Genomic DNA, 21,614 nt, shown 5'->3' with positions numbered 1-21,614 from the left:
ACCCTGTCAGTGTTTGCTTCTTGAACTCCTTCGAATTTTCTCATCGTCATACTTTTTTGTTCTTTGTCTCTAGGCTGGCACCTTCCTTGGACCACTGCAACCTCGTGCTCACCTCCTGCGGCCCATCAACAACATGACCTCCCACTCTGCCAGCCTGGTCCAAATTGGAATTCTGCAAAACCCGACTCTGAGTTTCGAGGTTGACTTCCTGTTCAATAAACATCCATTCACAACCTCACCTCCCTGTCCTCTCAGCATCTGCGTCTTACTTGCAAAATGATCCGTGACAGTATGTTGTCATCTATCAAATTTTCTGATCTGTTGACAGGGGATAGGTGGCTCAGGAATCTTTACATCCAGGCTATGCTCATGTAGTGTGGGATTACTTGAATGCACCATCAGTTATTTAAGTTAGAATGTTCTATATCTGAAGTTTCCATTTTTTCCAGGGCCAGTGTGTTCTTGAGTAAAAGGCAAATATAACAGCAACGATGTTTCATGAAGTCCTTTTTCTAATTAGAAAGACTGAGTTAAACACATGGGGTTTGAATACTTGTAATTTAAAGACTCACATGGGAAATTTAGTATAATGCTTCCTGAGCACTTACTCCATCACTTAAATTATAGCACTGTCACTTGTAATACTGCCCTTTCTTACTCTCCTGCTAAATCCTCGCTTAAACGTGCAAACTCTTTTTACACAACTTTCAGCTATGACTAGAGTGAACACATTATTATTATTATTATTATTATTATTATTTTGAACCTTTGAGGTCAAATGTCTTGGGGTTGTGCAAATCAGACTTCAACCAAAAAATCAGCATAAAAAATGCCTAGGTGTTGGACCCAAATCTTTGTGTCCCAACACCCGGACAAAGCTGACCCCATGTTGACCGGATAGTTGAGTCAGGTCGAGCGATGCTGAACACACATGTTGCGGTGCCATGACAAGCCACTGCCCACTTTGAGTCCAGCAGGCAGTCATAGTAACGCAGTGTATGCTCATGCACTCACATTCATGAGTGCTTCTAAAGATTTTTTTTTTTTATATTTCCAGTATTTTCTTTGCTATGAGCACAAGGATTGATAGCAGTGCTATGAGCAGCAAAGGAAAAAGAAAAATGAGAAAACCAGTGGATTTAAGGAAGGAGAAAATTGCTAAGTACCAAAATGGGTGCATGTTTGTTACAGGTCTTGTTAACTAGTATTGTATGTCTAAGTTGACTATTTCAAATATCCTAAAGAATAAAAATGTAATAAAAGGCAGTTAGTGCTGGTAAAGGAGTGCAAAGCATTACAAAGCGAAGGCCACAGATAGAAGAAATTGAGAAGCTACTGGAAAATTACCCAGTCAAATTATGGAGGCTGATTTAGGCATATCACTTCCTCTTTCCCCCTCGAGTCCCTCTGATGCTATCACACTGGGCCCAAAAAGGTAACACATTTAAGTTGTTTTAAGGTTATGCATTTTTTTATTGTTTAAATATAGGGTGTTCATATTTTTAAATAAGTAGCAATTAAAATAGGAATATAATATTTGGAGGTTGGGAACGGATCAAACTCATTTACATTATTTTCTATGGAAAATAATGTTTCAGAGGTACAACAAGTCTGTTTTTGAACACTTCACAAGACGAATTATGTTCAAACTCCAACGTTCCATTGTATTACTGTTAATATTATTTTAAAATATTCCTAAATGAGTCTAAAGAAAATCCACCAAAAAATCCCAAACTAAAAACAGAAATGAAGTACGTGTATTAGCCTTGCAGCATAACTCCCTAAGTCTTTTCTGAATGTTTTCAAAAAATAAGAAAAAATTAAGCAAATTCAACATACAAAACTTCATTTGCCTTGACTTAACCTTTGTGGATTTCAACAAACTGCATGACTGAGAATCAACACAGACATAAAGCAACAAAAAATACGTTTTTTTTGCAAGTGCACTTTTTTATTCAGATTATTTACGCAATTATACTATAAGGCTCCAAATATTGAACAACAATTAAACTAGTTTTCTGTCACATTAACTGTGTTACTTGGATAAAACACACCTTTGATGAATGCAAGTAGTATAGGAGCTTTTAAACCCTTTACTTGTGCATATTAATAGTCTGTTTTCAGTATGGGGCCACAAGGGTAATGGGGGAGACAAGCAAGTAAAATGTTATAAAAGCAAGATAACAAACATTGTCCTTCACATACATCCCTGGCATGTATACTGCCGTGAAAAAATATTTGCCCGCGTCCTGATTTTTGTTTTTTTATACATCACACACAAAAGTGTCAAATCATTAGAGCAATTTTAAGATCACTCAAAGTAACCCAAGGAAATAAAAAATGTGGTTTTCAAATGACAACTCAATTTATTAAGGGAAAAAAATCCAAACCTTTCTGACCCTTTATGAAAAAGTAATAACTCCCTGAAACTAATAATGGGTTGTGCCACCCTTGGCAGCAATAACTGAAATCCAGCATTTGTGATAATTGGTGATGAGGCCTTCACAGTGCTCTGGAGGAATTTTGTCCCACTCTTTGCAGAATTGTTTTAACTCTGCCATATTGGAGGATTTTCTAGCATGAACTGCCCGTTTAAGGTCACACCAGATAATTTCAATTGACTTGGCCACTCCAAAACCTTACTTTTGTTTTTTTCCGAGCCATTCAGAGGTGGACTTGCTGGTGTGTTTTGGGTCATTGTGCTGGTGCATGATCCAAGAGAGTGACATGAAGGGCATGACCTGATGGCGAGACATTCCCCTTCAGGATTTCCTCGGACAGGACAGAATTCATTGTTCCATCAATCACAGAAAGTTTTCCTGGTCCTGAGGCAGCAAAGAAACAATAAACCATGACACTGTCACCACCATGCTTCAATGCTGGCACAATGTTCTTTTTAACAAATGCTGTGACATTTTTACGCCATAGGCTACACACCTTCCAAAAATATTACATTTTTGACTCATAATTTTACAGAATATTTTCTCCAAAAGTCATTTAGATGTGTTTTGGCAAATGTGAGATGCGTTTTTGTATTCTTTGCTGACACCAGGGGGTTTTGGGTGGGAACTCTCCTCTGGATGCCATTTTTGCCCAGAGTCTTTCTTATGGTAGAGTCATGAACACTGACCTTAAATGAGGCCAGTGAGAGCTGGAGGTCTTTAGAAATTGTTTGAGGTTCTTTTGTGACCTCCTGGATGAGTCGTTGTGACACCCTGGGAGTAATATTAGTTGGTCGTCCACTCCGAGGAAGGTTTGCCACTGTTCTAAGTTATTTAAATATTTGGATAAAAGCTTTGACAGTGGTTTGCTGGAGCCCCAAAGCCTTGCAAATGGCTTTGTAACCTTTTCCAGACTGATGGATTTCAGTCATTTTTATCTCATTTCATCTTGAATTTCTTTGGATCGTGGCATGATGCACTGGTTCTTGAGAACTTGTAGCCTACTTCATGGTCTAATAGACCAATTCTCATCCATCCATCCATTATCTACAGCTATGCCAGGTCGGGTTGCGGGGGAAGTAGCTTCAGCAAGGATACCCAGACTTCCTTTTCCTCAGCCACTTCTCCCAGCTCTTCCGGAGGGATCCCGAGGCATTCCCAAGCCATCTGAGAGACATAATCTCTGTAGCGTGTCCTGGGTTGTCCTTGGGGTCTCTTTCTGGTGGGACATGCCCGGAACACCTCACCAGGGAGGTGTCTGGGAGGCATCTGAATTAGATACCCCAGCCACCTCATATGGCTCCTCTCAATGCAGAGGAGCAGCGGCTCGACACTGACCCCCTCCCGGATGACCGAGCTTCTCATCCTATCTCTAAGGCAGAGCCTGGAGACCCTGCGGAGGGAACTCATTTTGGCTGCTTGTATCCAGGATCTTTTTCTTTCGGTCAGGACCAACAGCTCGTGTGCATAGGTGAGGGTAGGGACCGAGATCGACTGGTAAATTGAGAGCTTTGGCTTTCGACTTAGCTCCCTCTTTACCACAAAGGATTGACACAAGGTCTGCATCACTACAGATGCTGCACCAATCCAATCTCCTGATCCATTCTTCCCTTATTCGTGGACAAGACCCAAAGATACTACAACTCCTCCACTTGAGGCAGGATCTTATGTCCAACCCAGAGAGGGCACGCTACCCTTTTCTGACTGAGGACCATGGTCTCAAATTTGGAGGGGCTGATTCTCATCCCAGCTGCTTCACATTCAGCTGTGAATCGCTGCAGTGAGAGCTGGAGATCATGGCTTGATGAAGCCAACAGAACCAAATCATCTGCAAAGAGCAGAGATGTGATGCTGAGGCCACCAAACCAGACACCCTCTACGCCTCGGCTGCGCTTAGAAATTCTGTCTATAAAAATTTTGAACATAATCGGTGACAAAGGGCAGCCTTGGCAGAGTCCAACTCTCAACGGAAACGAGTCCGACTTATTGCCGGCAATGTGGCCCAAATTCTGACAGTGGTTGTACAGGGACTAAACAACTTGTATCAGAGGTACCCCGTACTCCCAAAGAACCCCCCACAGGATTCCCCGAGGGACGCGGTCGAACACCTTCTCCAAGTCCACAAAACACATGAAGACTAGTTGGGCAAACTCCCATGCACCCTCGAGGATCCTGCCGAGGGTGTAGAGCTGGTCCATTGTTCCACGGCCAGGACGAAAACCACATTTCTCCTCCTGAATCCGAGATCCGACTTCCCGACGGACCCTCCTCTCCAGTATCACTGAGTAGACCTTACCAGGGAGGTTGAGGAGTGTGATCCCTCCATAGTTGGAACATACCCTTTGGTCACTCTTTTTGAAATCCAGAGGCAGTGACCACGATGTCCACGCGATGTTGCAAAAGCATGGCCAATTCTGACCATTCTATTTACATTTTTTCTTGATTCAACAAGTATGGTGGTAATCAGGTTTGGGTGTGGCTTGTGAAATTGAACTCACCTTTCCCAAATTTGTGTTTGGTCAAAGTGACTTTGTGAATCAATGGGGTGGGGGCGGGGTGGAGGGTTTACTTTTTCACAGAATGTATGAAAGGTTTGAATGTTTTTGGTGCCTTAAAAAATGTAATTGCCATTTGAAAATTTAATTTTGTAATTCCTTGGGTTGTCTCAGAGTGATATTGAAATTGGTTTGATTATTCCAAATCTTTGTGTGACAAATGTGCAAAAAAACCCAAAACTGAAATCTGCAGGCGGGCAAATACTTTTTTACGACACTGTACAGTATTAATTAATTAATATTGAAGTACAATGTGAATCAATGTAATCCAAACAAAACAAAGAAAGCTTTAAAATTTTGATTGATATTTGCCCATTTTACAATACATATATTATTTTCTTGGTCTTGTTCAGAAAGAAATTCAAATGGCAGGTTAAAAGAAAAGTGTATTGTGGGATTTGTTCATTCAAAGCAAATAACCATGTAAACCATGGGTGTCACATGCAATGTCATACTAGTAAACAATACTTACATAAATATCTGCACCATAAAATCCATCCTGGTAAACAACACTGTAGAGGATGCAAAAACAAACAAACAGACAAACACACAATAAAAAAATAAATAAATAAACATCCATATTAGTGCATGTTGACATGCAGGTACTGGGCTGGCTACCCACTAACTCCCATCTCCGCAATCAAAAACACAACCAACAGAAAATAAAAAATATGACCACAGTCAAATAGGGAAATACAGCAGGCACCCCAACTACTGTCTAATGGCTCAGTAAGGAAGCTGGGAGGGTTACATAAAATTAAACGACTGCTATTCTTTGAAAGGGTGTAAGGGGGTAAAGGTAGTCACTGACACTTTTGCTGTTCACATGCCTGACTTCTGTGCAGGCACCATGGATTCCAACACAGTGATGTTAAGTAACGTCACTGATGGTGTAGTGCTTGGTTTGCGAACCTTTTAGGCTAGGAGTGCCATAAATGCAAAATATTTTTAAATGCAATTCTAAAAGAACCATACATTTTTTAAAAAAGTAAATAAAAGTGTATTTGCACATTAAGATTACAATAAGCCCCTGAATTATTTCAAACAACATTATGTTGTTGCTCACCAATAGTGACAAAAGTACTTCTTACCATTAATGCGACATCTGGTGCTGCATGATTTTGCTGATGGCTTTGTAATCTGTTTCATAAATCATTAGAATAAACGTCATGCAGACTTCCATCCATTAATTGTGAACATAGGTTGGTCTCAATAATTTTTAAATGTGAGAAAGACTTCTCACATGCAAAAGTAGAACTAAACATTGTCAGTACAGTGATAATCACACGCCGTAGTGTGCCATGTGTTGCAGGCTCGGTGCAGGTGGCGTGTGTATTCATGTGTAGGTGAGATGGACTGTGCAAGCGTTTTAGTGAGGGCCGAGTGAGAGAGGGAGAAAAAGTTTGATTCACAGCAACCGGGAAAGTGTTTTATGCAAAGACTCAATAAAGCAAGTATAACAGCGAGTCGATGCTTTGTGTTATTACTACTCCCACCATTCAGCTTCAGAGTTGCGACGCGAGAAGGGCGTTAACCCCAAGGAGGACAAACTCAGCCCAGGAGAAGGCGTCTCCCCTTGCGTCTCCCGACCATGATCAGATGACCGGAGCAGGAATGGTTAACACGTGTGACAGAAAGTGCTTTCCAAGTTTTCACAATCAGCTGGTCTTCAGGTTTAAACTCCCCACTTAAGTTGGCGCGCCAACAATGCTGACTGACAGAGGCATGTCTTTTATTGATTTGATTTTCTTGTCTCTTTGTGAAAAGTTGTCAAAAAGCTCAACGGCAACATCAAGCATTACCGTTTTGGCGAACTCCCCATCTGTGAATGGCTTTCTGTTTCTCACAATTGTCAAAGCATCAGCAAAGCTATCTTAATAACAGTCACTTTGTTGTGTCCAAACACAGAGTTGCTGCTGACTAGCTTAGACTCTGAATAGTACATCTTGGACATGCTTTCTTACTGCTGTCCCCCGTAGGATATTTTGATGCAATAACAGTATGGCGTGTGTCTAAGTGGCACTTTATATTTGAGCATTTCATCGTTCCTATTTTGTCATTACATATAAGACACAAAGGAATCTTCTTTGTCCACAAAGGCAAATTCCTCTGTCTATTCTTGCTGAAAACTGGAGTTCTATGTCAAAACTGTTCCCACAATTAATTTCTACCCGATCAGCATTCGACCCTTCTGCACTGATCCGCATCGACTTCCATTTGGACAGCAAACTATGGCAACCCCACTAGGATACACTGTCTCTGCCCAATTTGTGTTGCATACGTGACACAAATGACATGTACAGTATGTCATTATGAAGACTCTGTGAGCCATATGCAACTATAAAAAAAAAAGCCAGATATGGCTCGCGAGCCATAGATTCCCGACCCCTGGTGTAGTGGTACACTCGCCTGACCTAGGTGGAGGCAGCGTGAGTTCACTTCCCACTCATGGAAAGTGTCTATACAGCGAAGAAAATGAGTATTTAAACACCCTGCTATATAAGTTCTCTGAGTTAGAAATCATCGGGGGGTCCAAAATTTTCATCATAGGTGCATGTCCACTGTGAGAGAGATAATCTAAAAAGAAAAATTCAGAAATCACAATGTATGTTTTTTTACTGATTTATTTGTGTGGTTCAGCTGCAAATAAGTATTTGAACATAAAAAAAAAAATGTTAATATTTGGTACAGTACACTTTGTTTGCAATTACAGAGGCCAAACATTTCCTGGAGTTGTTCACCAGGTTTGGACACACTCCAGGAGGGATTTTGGCCCACTCCTCCACACAGATCTCTAGATCGGAGAGATTTCTGGGCTGTTGCTTAGAAACACAGAGTTTCATCTCCCTCCAAAAATTTTCTATTGGGTTTAGGTCTGGAGACTGGCTAGGTCATGCCAGAACCTTGGTATGCTTCTTACGGAGCCACTCCTTGGTTTTTCTGGCTGTGTGCTTCGGGTCATTGTCATGTTGAAAGAGCCAGCCACGACCCATCTTCAATTCTCTGACTGTGGAAAAGAGGTTTTTCCCCAAAATCTCACAGTACATGGCCGCGGTCATCCTCTCCTTAATACAGTGCAGTCGTCCTGTCCCATTTGCAGAAAAACACCCCAAGCATGATCCTACCACCCCCGTGCTTCACAGTAGGGATGTTGTTCTTGGGATGGAACTCATCATTTGTCTTCCTCAAAACCCGGTGAGTGGAATTATGACCAAAATGTTAAATTTTGGTCTCATCTGACCACAAACCTTTCTCTCATGACACCTCTGTATCATCCAAACGGTCATTGGCAAATTTAAGACAGGCCTTGACGTGCTGGTTTAAGCAGGGGAACCTTCCGTGTGAAGACTGTTTTACTTTTATTGCACTCTCATTATTTGCTTAAATATGACCTTATACATTGAAATCAACAGATAAAGTGTTGTCCATTTGTTAATCAGACAAGGATGTGTTGTGGAGTGCGGTGGCTGTCCTTGATCTTTGTACACAGAAAACCGGCTGGTGGCATCCTCCTCGCCCAGGCATTGCCGTGGAGACGAACGACACCAGATAAGGAGCGGAAAGTTATTATCCCACTCCAGGACCAGATTTGGGGGAGGCAGCCACTTCTAACATGGACCCATACATATAAAAACCTTGTGTACCAGGCAGTCTTTTTTTTTGTCTATGTGTGCGGCAAATACCTAGATAAGACCGGACGTCTGACCAAGTCCCGTCGTGTAGTCCTGGGCTGATTCCTCACCTTTCTAAGGATCATTGACACCCCACGAGGTGATATCTTTCATGGGGCTCCACTCTGATTGAGATTGACTGTCATGTTTCGCGTCTTCCGTTTTCTAATGATTGCTCCAACAGTGGACCTTCACCAAGCTTCTTGGAAATTTCTCTGTAGCCCCTTTCCAGCCATGTGGAGCTGTACAATTTTGTCTCTGGTGTCTTTGGACAGCTCTTTGGTCTTGGCCATGTTGTAAGTTTGAGTCTAACCAATTGTATGGACAGATATTTTTTATGCAGCTAACGACCTCACACGGGTGCGTCTGATTCAGGATAATACATGGAGTGGAGGTGGACTTTTAAAGGCGGACTAACAGGTCTTTGAGGGTCAGAATTCTATCTGCTAGACAGGTGTTCAAATACTTATTTGCAGGTGTATCACACAAATAAATGATTAAAAAATCATACATTGTGATTTCTGGATTTTTCTTTTGAGATTATCTCTCTCACAGTGGACATGCAGCTACGATGAAAAATTCAGACCCCTCCATGATATCTAAGAGGGAGAACTTGCAATACAGCAGGGTGTTCAAATACTTATTTTCTTCACTGTATATGCCCTGTAACTAACTGGCGACCAGTTCTGGGTCTGCCTTTCCCCTGAAGTTAGCTGGGACAGGGATAGGTGATATTGAATGTGAGTCTGAATGCTTGTCTGTCTGTATGTGCTCTGTGACTGAACAGCTGCCACAACTCAGAACAGTCTACCTTTTACTCAAAATCAGCTGGGTTATATAGCAGAGGTGACATTTAGTATAACCACCCTTTACACTTGGAGGAAATATTTAACTGATTGCTGACTAATTTCTTGCAATGCCATGTTGGTATTGTCACATTTTGCCATCACTGCCCTAAAAACATTTTGTCATGTAATTGTGTTGTAATCAGATGAGAAATAGTCCATCCATCCAACCATCCATTTTCTTTGCCACTTATCCTCACGAGGGTTGCGAGGAGCGCTGGAGCCTATCCCAGCTGTCAACGGGTAGGAGGCGGGGGACACCCTGAACTGGTTCCCAGTCAATCACAGGGCATATAGAGACAAACAGCCGCACTCACAACCGCACCTAGGGACGATTTAGCGTGTCCAATTAATGTTGCATATGTTTGGGATGTAGGAGGAAAACAGAGTGCCCAGAGAAAACCCATGCAGGCACGGGGAGAACATACAAACTCCACACAGGGAGGACCGGGATTGAACTTGGGTCCTCAGAACTGTGAGGCTAACGCTTTCCAGCTGAACCACTGAGCCACCCTTGTTTTCTTTTCTAATTAAAATATACCATACCACTCTTTACACTGGCCTTTCTCATACAAAAGGTGCAGAATTTTACAGCCCTTTCTTAGGAATGGGAGGAAATCGGAGTTCCCGGAGAAAAGATGAGAAATAGTGATGCTGTTAAATGCCACTGTAATAAGCAATGAAAGAATAATTACACAAAAACTACATTTTGAGTCTCATGCAAATGAAGTTAACATATTGTTGGCACACTGCATTATAGTGCATAAAGCTGAAATAACTGCAATTTGGCTGTATTTTTTTGACTTTATAAAGCAATCTGAGATTGACAGCTATTACAACAAAAATTAAGGATGTATCTTTATACAGCTCCCTGCTCACGTTAGTTAGTTAGTTAGTTAGTTAGTTAGTTAGTTAGTTAGTTAGTTAGTTAGTTAGTTAGTTAGTTAGTTAGTTAGTGTCTATGTGTGTGTGCGAGTGTGTTTTACTTTTGTTTCTTTTGCGATCTGAACTGTGGTTGAAATGTGTAATACATAGAGCACAATACAATATGTAAAAACAGTATGTGTTAAAGTGGGACTGTCATCCTATAAATGTTCTAAGATAGATATTGTAATGAAAGATACATATAACAGTATTCACTTCAATTTCTATACGAAAAAAAAAAAAGTGAGCAGAGAGCGCGTCATCCATGCACAAAGTTGCGCAATTGATTGTCCCTCGACATCCAAGTGGTCCCTTCTGACACCGAAGCACTTTTCGAAAAGGACAACACCACACAACCAAGTGAAGTTACCGGGCCAATATTACACTATTGTTTCGAGCCCTCAGCGCAATGTTACACTATTGTTTGAAGCCATATTCAGATGATATCCGATCACGGCCAAACCGCATCCCGTCCGATCCACTTCCGCGGCGGAGATGAGCCATCGCAGCTCATTTCAGCCGGTGTGGCTTATGACAGAGCCGAGCGGTGCTGCTTTAGTCACATTCGAGCCGGGGTGCTTCATGCGAGCACGCGACTGAGTAACGCATTCTCGGCTGGGTTCTTCAGAGCCACCCCCGTCACAAAGCCCGACGCGCAGCCTTCGCAGAAGCTGTGACCGCCAAACGCGTCGCCTCAGCCAGTGTGGCTGAATTTTGGCGCCTTGGTATATAAGGAGGAGGTGGAGCCGAGCTATGATGCTTTTCAGGGTATGTTCAAAGTCGCCGCAGTACGAGATGAACACTATTGAGACATTGTTGGCTGGGTGATGCGCACATCGACACATCATACGCGGATCTTTTGTTACGTTATGTGACAGACCGATTACGTGGTCCGCCCCAAACTATTATTTTTTTTAGTATCTGTATGCGCACACATTTTATACGCGGACCTTTTGCTACATTATGAAAGAGACCGATTACGTGGTCCGACCCAAACTATTATTATTTTTTTTTGAGCTGTATACACACCTACCTGTTATTTGGAACCCACGAAGTTCTCATCCTCTGCACTCGTGCAATCCATTTTTCACAACAAACAGGATCTCTTTCAAACTTATGAAGGGTAATTACATTCTCCCGAGTGTTCAAGCAATGTCCAGCAATGCAATGAGTCGGCATTTTGGCTAACACGAAGGAACAATGAGCTACCTTCCTGGAGGTAAATCTAATCGAAACAAACAAGTCCACGAGGGGGCACTGCTGTCCTGTACGTCACTTCCTGCTTCTTCTCGAAAACAAATCCCTGAGAGGATTTTCATGGCGGGAGTTACAAAAAGCTGTATACGTCAAAATCATGTAGTGTGGTGAAAAAACACATGGGACCATATTGGCTGTGGATTTTGCATTAATAATATACCAAAAATCATCCGTTTGACGACACTTGACCTTTAAAGTGGTAGGAGTACACATTTGGACGCCAATAAAATGCATCTAAGCAGCAGCCTCTGCTGCTCCATCTACTTTCCGACTGTTCTTCCGAGAATCAAAGCTCCAATTTCACTGGCTATTAGACAGGTTTTCCAGTGTTTGTGCAAACTCTGATGTTCAATACCGCTGCAAACATCATGGAAACTCAGAGAGGTGTGCCATTTAAAATGTGGGACTCAAGCATATTTACATAATAGTTAATTAATATCATAGTTCAAATCACACCTGCATATAAACAAAGAGAAAATTTGGTTTCCTAGCTAAAGTACAGGATTTATTTTGAGTGCACTCATTGTGGACTCACTCTTGTATCACTAGGCCTTCAAGAAAGTCTGCATCTGATCACAATAATAAGTAGCACAGTGATACTTAAAGCCCGGGTGTCATCCCTATAAACATTCTAAAATAGATATTTGAATGAAAAATACATAACATTATACACTTCAATGTCTATACAAAAAAAAAAAAAAAATGTGAGCGGAGAGCGCATCATCCATGCGGAAAGTTGCAGAAGTGTCATTCTACGATTTCCAAGTGGTCGCCATATTGGCTGCGTCCTCCGTCTGTGATGTCAACCGGACATTTGCAAATGAAAACACGCGGTGCAACCTAACTATGGGAGACAAACGCGCCCCGTCTGACACGGAAGCTCTTTTCGAAAAGGAGAACACCACACAACCGAGTGAAGTTACCGGGGCAATATTACACTATTGTTTCGAGCCCTCAGGGCAATATTACACTATTGTTTCGAGCCATATTCAGATGATATGCGACCACGGCCAAACCTCATCCCTGTCTGATCCACTTTCGCGGTGGAGATGAGCCAACGCGGCGACGCTCAGCCTTCGCAGAAGCAGTGACCGCCGAACGCGGCGCCTCAGCCAGTGTGGGTGGTGGCATTTAAGGAGGATGTGGAGCTGAGCATGCTGCTTTTAGGCGTATGTTCAAAGCTGCCGCAGTACTTGTCGAACACTGTCGAGCTGGGGCGCATTACTCCCTACCTCTGCACCCGTGCAATCCATTTTTCACAACAAACCGAGTCTCTTGGAAACTTATGAAGGCTAAATCCATTCTCCCGAGTGTTCAAGCAATGTCCAGCAATGCAATGAGCCGGTATTTTGGCTAACACGAAGGAACAACGAGCTACCTTCCCGGAGGTAAAACTAATGGAAACAAACGAGTCCACTAGGGGGGGCCTCTGTCCTGTATGTCACTTCCTGCTTCTTCTCAAAAACAAATCCCTCGAGATGATTTTCATGGCGGGAGTTACAAAAAGCTGTATACGTCAAAATCATGTTTTGTGGTAAAAAAAAAAAAACACATGGGACCATATTCGCTGTGGATTTTTCATTAATAATATTACAAAAATCATCCATTTAATGACACTTGACCTTTAAATATGATTACAAGTGCAGCAAACAATTTTCCAACCACCCATGTTAACGGGGAAAAGCATGTGCATTTATCATAACAATATATCGTATAAACTTTCTGAAAATATATTTGTTGGCATAACTATAGGAGGATCTCAGACCAGTTTGGGACCAAATCCCATTCTCTACATTCAGACTATTACTTCACCATTGTGATGCTTGTAACGTCACAAGAGCAACATTAATATTTGTTGTTTTGACCTCAACAGTAAGGGTCTAGTTTAATAAAATCACCAAAAAGAAGGTTTTGCACATTAGGTAGCACTGATATTTTTCACTATGGAACGTTTTGGAATACACAGCAAGTGCAAAATAACGTTTGAAGTGATGGATTTGGAAGTGTCAGTGGAAGATACAAACACAAAAAATTAAAAAGATCACACCCATAATTTTGGGGAAGCCGCATAAAAGCCTTGTGTCCCATCTGTATGGCTTTTTGGTCTACAGTGGTCATTGCTTTTATAGTTAAGTTATTGTCACTTGGGATTTCCTGGGTTGTTTTCTACTTTCAATGTTATTTTGGTGTGTCACGTTCAGTTTTTAATAGCTCTTGTTTTGCTTCCTTTGCCAGATGTCACTTCAGGTGCTTCTAATTTTGGTTTGTTAGTTATGATATTTAACCCCTGGGTTTCCACTCTTTTAGTTTCCAGAACGTTACTCCAATTAATTCTTCCTATCCAGCATTCCGATCCATGTTTTGACCTTGTGTAGGACTGTGCTCGTTTTTTGAACCTCATCCTTGGCTCATGTTTTTTTATACTGTTGCCTGGTTGAATTGACTACTTGGTTTCCAAACCATGCTCATAATATACTGCCCAAGTTTTCCTCTTGTTTCTTGGTTTTGTATCCTTCCCGATCTGTGTCAGGAACTGTATTTTCCTGGTCAGATATGGACACAGCAGATACACATGTGGTACAAGTGGCTATGAGGAATTAGGGACAAAAACTTGCTCAACAAGAGGAGAAACTTGGATGTTTTTTCTTGGGATTCACAGAACTGGAAAAGAGACAGGACTTGATTATGTTTAATCTAGATTCACAGCTGAATATGTTTGGTAAGAAGCTGGAGGATCTGAATCTTAATGCAACTTTGGCAAACCCCACTCCCGAACCACTTGCTGGTTTGGTTCCCACAACACCGCCTCGAGTCATGACTGCTTACAATCTTCTACAGTTATCTCAGCCCCAGGATTTGACAGGTGAAATGGGGAATGCTAGGCCATTTTTGAAGCAATGTGAACTGGATTTTGAGTTACATGGTTGTGCTTTCCCCACAGATTGTTCCAAAGTAGCGTTCATTATTTCTCACCTGTGCGACCTAATGCTGAATGGAGCTGCCTTTCTCTCACTTGTGCCTCACCAGAGCAGATTTATAGCATATATTGTGAGGAAAAGAAGCGGCGAGAGTGCTAATTTAGCTGAGGCAAGGCAGACGCAAGGTGTCTGATTACGCAATCGATCTTTGAAACTTGGCTGCAGAGAAGTACTGGAACAATGCTACCTTAACCATTGCATTTTTTTCAAGAACTTTCTGATGGTGTGAAGAATCACCTGATAACCACTGATATTTCCAACAAGTTGGACAATTTGATAGCTCTGGCTATCAAGGTCAATAAGATGATAGAGGGGATACGCTATTCCCACACCTCTCAATATCCTGGAGAGGTTTAAACCATTCTGTTGATCTTCCCAACCGTCCTCACTTTCCCTCACCTGGCTTCGTCTCACCACCGGTGTGTCCAGTACAACCCATGGAATTGGAAGTCACAAGGATCTCTCAAAATCAATGCCTACAGAGACTACAAGATGGTCGCTGTTTCTATATCGGTAAACTGGGACACAGAGGGTTAGGGTTGCTGCCATATGAAAGGCTTAAAGTATAGTAGCATCAAGACACAAAGCATAATTTTTCAATAATCCTGCCCATTTCAAACTCTAAGATTAATTTAAATCAGACATTACTGCTTAAATTACCCCTGTACACATTGACTCTGTTTCCGAAGCCAGTCTAATTAACCTCTCATTTGCCAGGCGCTTGGGCCTGAGACAGCTCCGTCCCCCTCAGGTCCCTGGAAGTTTGTCCTTTGGACAGGATTACTCACTACACCCAGTCTGTTACCAATATGCAAACCTAACAGATTAGTTTTTAAATTTTTACCTCCATGTCACCAAGAGGCCCCGTAGCTCAGTGGTTAGAGCACTGGTTTGGTAGACCAGGGGTTGTAGGTTCATATCCCACTGGGGCCTCCACTCCCTGAGAAGGGTTGCATTAGGAAGGGCATCCTGCGTTTAAAAAAAAAAAATGTGCCAAACATATATGTGTGTTCATCTGAGATGACATGCTGTGGTGACCCCAAAAGGGACAAGCTGAAAGAAACTTACTTTACTTCCATGTCACCAAGGCATTTTAAGTAACCCCTGGTTAAAGAAACATAACCATCTTAATTGGGTAACCAGCTATATCCTCCCTCAGGGGGTAAAATGTTACAAATGCTGCCGGTAATAAACTGCCAAAGTTTGCCTGTTACCGGCTGTGTCTTGAACTTTGTGTCCTACAACCAATTATCTGGACTTCGTTTTATTAAATGAAAGTGGTTAACAGAAAGTAGTAGTCACATTTTAAATGAGGCAACACCAGCAAATTTTAATTTTTTGAACAAGTGTCAAATAGGGAAAAAAGGTGGTGGTATTGCTATTTTTAAATCATTATTTCAATGTAAGGAAATTATACTGGATGATTTTTGCTCTTTTGAACATCTGAGTTTTTTAGTTAAAGGTACCCAAAGGTTATTGTTTTAATAATTTATACACCTCCAAGACACAATAGAAAATTTATGGAGGAACTGCTGTCAGTAATTTTTACTGACTACAACTATTTTGTCATAACAGGGTACTTGCCATACTGGAGACATTTAACCCCTCTCAACATATTAATAATCCAATTTACATTCAAGGTCACATCTTAGATTTGATCATCTTGAAGAAAATGCAATGAGTTTGCCCGTTATTTTTGTGAAAAAACACAATATATCAGGTTAAAATTTTGCAACAAATCAGAACTATAATAAAATGATTTTACATCTGAAGCCACCCAAGGAAAGCTCTATGACCATGTCAGAATTTGATAGGGTTGACCAAAAAACTGAAGAGAAAACTGTTCAGCAGGTGAAACCATCCTTGAACTGTCTTGACTCAATACCAACTTTTTCAGAACTATTGTGAAATCAGGGCTAGCTGATTTGCAACAAATAATCAATTGCTCACTTTAGTCTGGCGAGTTCCCGAAAGCTCTTAAAGTAGCTGCTGTTAAGCCTCTCAGAGCACTGGAAGCTTGGTGTTAGTAAGATATAGACCCATCTCTAATCTCGCTTTCATAGTCAAGATTTCTTGACTTTAAATTGACTTTTTAACAAATTTTAATCAGGTTACTGAACTTATCACATTACAGAATCTGCTCTTATCAAAGTTTAAATGATATAAGGGTGAATACTGACTCAGGAAAGGTGTCAATTTTTATCTTGTTAGATCTCAGTGTGTCTTTTCATACCGTAGATCACAATATACTGCTAAACAGGTTGGAAGTGTGGGTAGGACTAAATGGTTCAGGACCTACCTGGAGGAAAGGAGCTTCTTTTGGACCATTGGAAGTGATCAATCTCAACAAATGACAATGACATATGGGGTCCCTCAAGGATCAGTTATTGGACCCCTTCTGTTCAGCCAGTCTTTGCTACGCTTGGGTCAAACTTTCCTGAACTTTAGTTTTAACTATCATAGCTATGCAGATGACGCACAGTTATATTAGCAGTGTCTCCAAATGACCACAGTTTGAAGTGTTGTGGCACTGTCTAAAGCAGATAAATAACTGGATGAGCCAAATGTTTCTTGAACTAAACCACAACAAAATCTTTTCGGGAATATAGAAAAAAGGATTCCTGTTCGTAAATACCTGGACTCACTTTTAAAAAGCAAAGACCAAGTCCAAAACCTTGGTGTTCTGATCCATTCCGACCTGACCTTCAACAGTCATATCAAATTGATCATTAAAACTGCCTTTTACCATTTGATAAACATATCTAGAGTAAAGGCTTGCATGAGTCAAGGAAACTTGTGGAAGCTTTAATGGTTTAATCTCAAGTAGAGTTGACTATTGTAATCCTCTTGACTGGGCTCCCCAAAAAGAGTATTAAACAGCTGCAGCTGGTTCAGGCACAGGAGGGGAGGCTGCTCCCAGGAACAGGTGTGCACGAGGCAGGGAAAAGATCACACCAATGACAGTACCCCGACCCTTCACCACTAATGGCCCTGGTGCCTCAGGATGCGCACCATGGAAAACCTTTATGAACAAAGGGTTAATGATGATCTGAAGAGAGATCCAAGACTGCTCCTCAGGAACATAGCCCTCCCAATCTATGAGACACTGCACCCCCGTCTCCGTTCAGCACAAATATAATTACCACCAAACCGAGAAGACCAGACCCCCTCTGCAGTCCGGTGGATAGTCAATGCAGGGTTCTGTGTCTTGTACTTCTTCTCCATGAAAAAAAATGGCTCCAAGTGGGCACAATGAGAGGCGAATGATTCTGGTTCCCAGTGAATCCTTCACGTACCCCTTCATGGCTTGGTCCTCTGGGCCTGGCCTGAAAGTGATAACAGCCTTTCCCGAGGTGGTATGGTTCCGGGGAGCAAGTCAATTACACAGTCATAATTTCTGTGGGGGGAAGGGACTCCATTCATGTCATGATAACAGGAAGGTGCCAGTGACAAGTCTGAATCCTCTTCCCTTAAAGACATTTTTGATATCAGTGTTTGGGGACTTGAAACAGGTCCAGGCACAATTATTCTCCCATGCCATATCTTGCCCAGAGAACCAGTCGATATGGGCGTGGTGTAGTTTCAGCCACGAATTTCCCAAAATTATGTCATGATTTGTGGCGTCACAAATGTTGAAGCCTATGTGCTGTGTGTGCATCTTTAAAAGTCAACGTGAGCATTTGGGTGCAGTGAGTTATTTTACCCAGACAACCACCATCAGCAGTTTATGTGTTGCGAGGTTGCTGGGCCTCAAGGGTTCTGAGGCCCATGTGCCTGACGGGGAGCGTGTTCAGGAGGTTGGCATAAGAACCCGAGTCAATGAACTCTGTTGTGTCCATTTGCTGGTCTGGGGAGATGTAGTGTTACTTGTGCTAGTGGCAGGGTCTGGTATTGAGCTCAAGAATCACCAATGACCAAGCATTTTTATGGGTACCAGCGGCTTTGACATGGCAGTGAACAATGATTTGGTCCAACTGCCCACAGTGGAATCATCGTCTTACCCTCTGCCAATGTAGATGTTTCTCTGGAGAAAGGCGGAAGCGACTCAGGTTCATGGGTTCCTCCATGATGGGGGCAGTGAGTGGATTGAGGCCGTTGTCCCCGACGCGTCGTGATGTATTCCTCCTGGCTTTGTCTTGTTCCTGATCTATGAGCCTCTTGTCGATTCTCAGAGCGAGAGTGAGTCCAGGGTCATGGGCAGATTGAGCGGAACCAACTGATCTTTGATGGCGGGGGATAGCCCCTGTAAAAAAATGCATCTAGTAGCGGCCTATTACACTGGCTCTCAGCTGCTTGAATGCAGAACTCCATAGCGTAATCAGTGACCCTGTATGTCCCTTGCAGCAACGTAATCAAGGAATTAACCTGCCTCCTGCTTTGGATTGGCATATTAGAACACTTAGTCCATTGTCTTCACGAACGATGATCATGACTGGCACGTGTCCGCGCCACGGCTCCTCACCGCTTGTCCATGCTTCTGTACGTCACGTCAGGTAAAATATGATGAATGTGATTGAAGTGGGGCTCGCACTGCGTAATGAATGGCTTGACATTTTGACAGTCCCCCAAGAACCGCTCGGGATGTGAGAGCAGTAAACAGACGGCCACATGTGTGGCTGGTACTGGCAAGGTGGCTGACTCGCAGGGGAATGGCAGTCCCATGTCTTCATCCGGTGTCGCACTGGTGACGTGAGTCTTCGGGTTCAAGTGAAACGAGGCATCAAAGTGTGATGCTACCTGCCTCAACAGGGAGTCTTTCTGGAGAGCTTCACTAGACGACGGAAAGCAGCAAGTTGTTCGTCCTGCTGTGCAATGCCTTGTCTCTGAGCCTGGAGGGCTTTGCAGATAATTTTTCAAGGGCAGAACATAGGGTTAAACCCAAGATGCATGACTCTAGAGACAAGACACCGTTTGAGTTGAGATTTGTTCAGTCCATTGTTGGGACATAGGCAGGCAGTCTAAGAAAACAACAGTAGCAGAATCGTGAAGCAAAAAGGCAAGGTCAAACACAAGGCAGGGTCTAGTATACCAGAAGTCATATGACCAAGGAAATGCAAGAACGTGATGCCGAGATACAACAATCTGGCAAAGGATATGGTGCAACAGGTGGCAAGATATACAACTAATCATCCATGTAAGGGAAGGGGAGGTAGGTGCTCCATGGAGCAGGTGCGCACGAGGCAGAAAGAAGACCGCATCCATGACAACATACAAGCGTCTAATAGTTATTTTGAAAAACGTCACAGTTTTTGTTTAAAAGTTAATGAGGGTGATAGTGGAGCATTTGGCAGATTTTTTTGCATGGCCACGGCCCTGTACCGCACTAAAATAGTTGTCCCGCTGCACTCAGCAAATACATAACTACAACAAATAATGTGTAGTAAGATCATTTTTGAAACAGTTACTTGAGGATGTGATGTAATGTTCACATATTGGACCTGGTTATAGAGCAAAGTGGAGTAAACCTTTGCTTCCGAAACAATTTATTACTACAATGGCTGATATAAGTATTTATTCACTATTTTTCTCTTCTAAATATACAGTATTTGTGTTATCCATCTATATTTCTACATGACGAAGCTTTGAGTCTTACCTTGAATACCATATGCTTGAAAAGACGTCTTGTGGAATTTCCTTAAATTGACTTATCAAAATGAATTTTAATTGTTTCAGTTGTTGCATTTGTGAAGTTAAATGCAAAAGTTGTATTATGTTGCAATCATAAACATACGGTTGATGACGGAAAACATCTAACTCATGGGAAAATACATAACATTTTTAACCCTCATCTCACCCTAACAGAATCCCAGTCAGCCTCCTTAATGCCCATTGTCTTGCAGTTATAAAGAAAAACAACAACAAAAACAGAGCAATGCAATGGTAAAAATTTTCATGCCCACAAAACACAGCCCTCCAGAGCTTTGAGAAACAAAGTGTCTGCAAGAGTTGTTAAGACTGGGGGGGAGGATGTTTTATTTCAAATTGGTAAAAGGGTGAAGAATATTAGATGGTGTAAGATTCTGACGTTTTGTTCAATCACACCACAGTCTAAGGCCAAGTTGACAGTGATTTTCCATGACTCCATGAAAAGCAAGTGGAGCGTGCTTATTGGTTACTTCAGCATGCTATGGAAAGTGGGAGACTTGGTTTTTGGTGTGAGGCAAGGCTCGCATGCAGTGATTTGCTGCCTCTGCATTGAGATTCAGGGCTTGCCATTTGAGAGGAACAAGAAAAAAAAATCAACCAAAGGTAAACTAATAATAATTGGACTGAATTTAAAAAAAGAATGCTTACCCTCCATAAGCTGGAATGTGAGGAGTTGGAGCAGCTGCCCTGAATGTGTTGTAGACCGTCCGTCCTCGACCTCGTAGGTGGGTTCCTCTATAGGCTGCTGCTGCTGCTGCTGCACTGGCTGCTGGGAAGGGAAATCCTGGCACTGGACAGAAATGCACCGATGTCACAAAATCCTTCTTGACAGAAACATTTAAACAACTAGCCTGTGCATAATCAAGTTTAATTCCAGTATATGACCAATATATAGCAATAATATATGGGTATAATATTCAAATTGTAAATAAAAATTTTTCTCCCAGGAATCTGAGACTTGTAAAAAAATAGTTTAACATTATCATATTGTTATATCATACAGTATAGCAGGTTAAGGGATTAAACACAAATAGTCCACATTTTATATAAAAATGTAGTTGATGTGACGTGTAACGTTACAGATACGGGTAACTTTAATCAAAATGGGAAAACTGACACCAGGAGTAATTTGAGAGTGCGGTGAAAGAAGGTGAAGAGGAAGATTGAGGAATGATTTCCTCCCCTAATTATGCAACTCTTCAAAAGGTAGATCTAATGAAATGGTAATAGAAACAGTGAAGTATTCATTGACCTAATGAAAAATGGAAGGTTTGGGGCAAAGGACAAGAGTTTCTTA

At 41.9% G+C, this 21,614-nt stretch overlaps 1 protein-coding gene across 2 annotated transcripts in view; it reads right to left on the bottom strand.

Moving 5' to 3' along the window:
* The window catches only part of rbfox1 (RNA binding fox-1 homolog 1), a 184,961-nt gene that overhangs the window by 45,861 nt on the left and 117,486 nt on the right, over positions 1 to 21,614 (bottom strand). For both annotated transcript variants that reach the window (XM_061847146.1, XM_061847148.1), the window contains exons 8-9: positions 20,966 to 21,107; positions 5,469 to 5,508 (exon numbers count right to left, since the gene is read on the bottom strand). In XM_061847146.1, coding sequence (XP_061703130.1) covers positions 5,469 to 5,508; positions 20,966 to 21,107 — 182 coding nt within the window. The remainder of the gene's footprint in view (positions 1 to 5,468; positions 5,509 to 20,965; positions 21,108 to 21,614) is intronic.

The sequence above is a fragment of the Syngnathoides biaculeatus genome, chromosome 16 (genome assembly GCF_019802595.1).
Source record: "Syngnathoides biaculeatus isolate LvHL_M chromosome 16, ASM1980259v1, whole genome shotgun sequence".
NCBI classification, from domain to species: Eukaryota; Metazoa; Chordata; class Actinopteri; order Syngnathiformes; family Syngnathidae; genus Syngnathoides; species Syngnathoides biaculeatus.
Note: the sequence above shows the minus strand (reverse complement) of the source record. Positions and strands in the feature narration are given on the sequence as shown.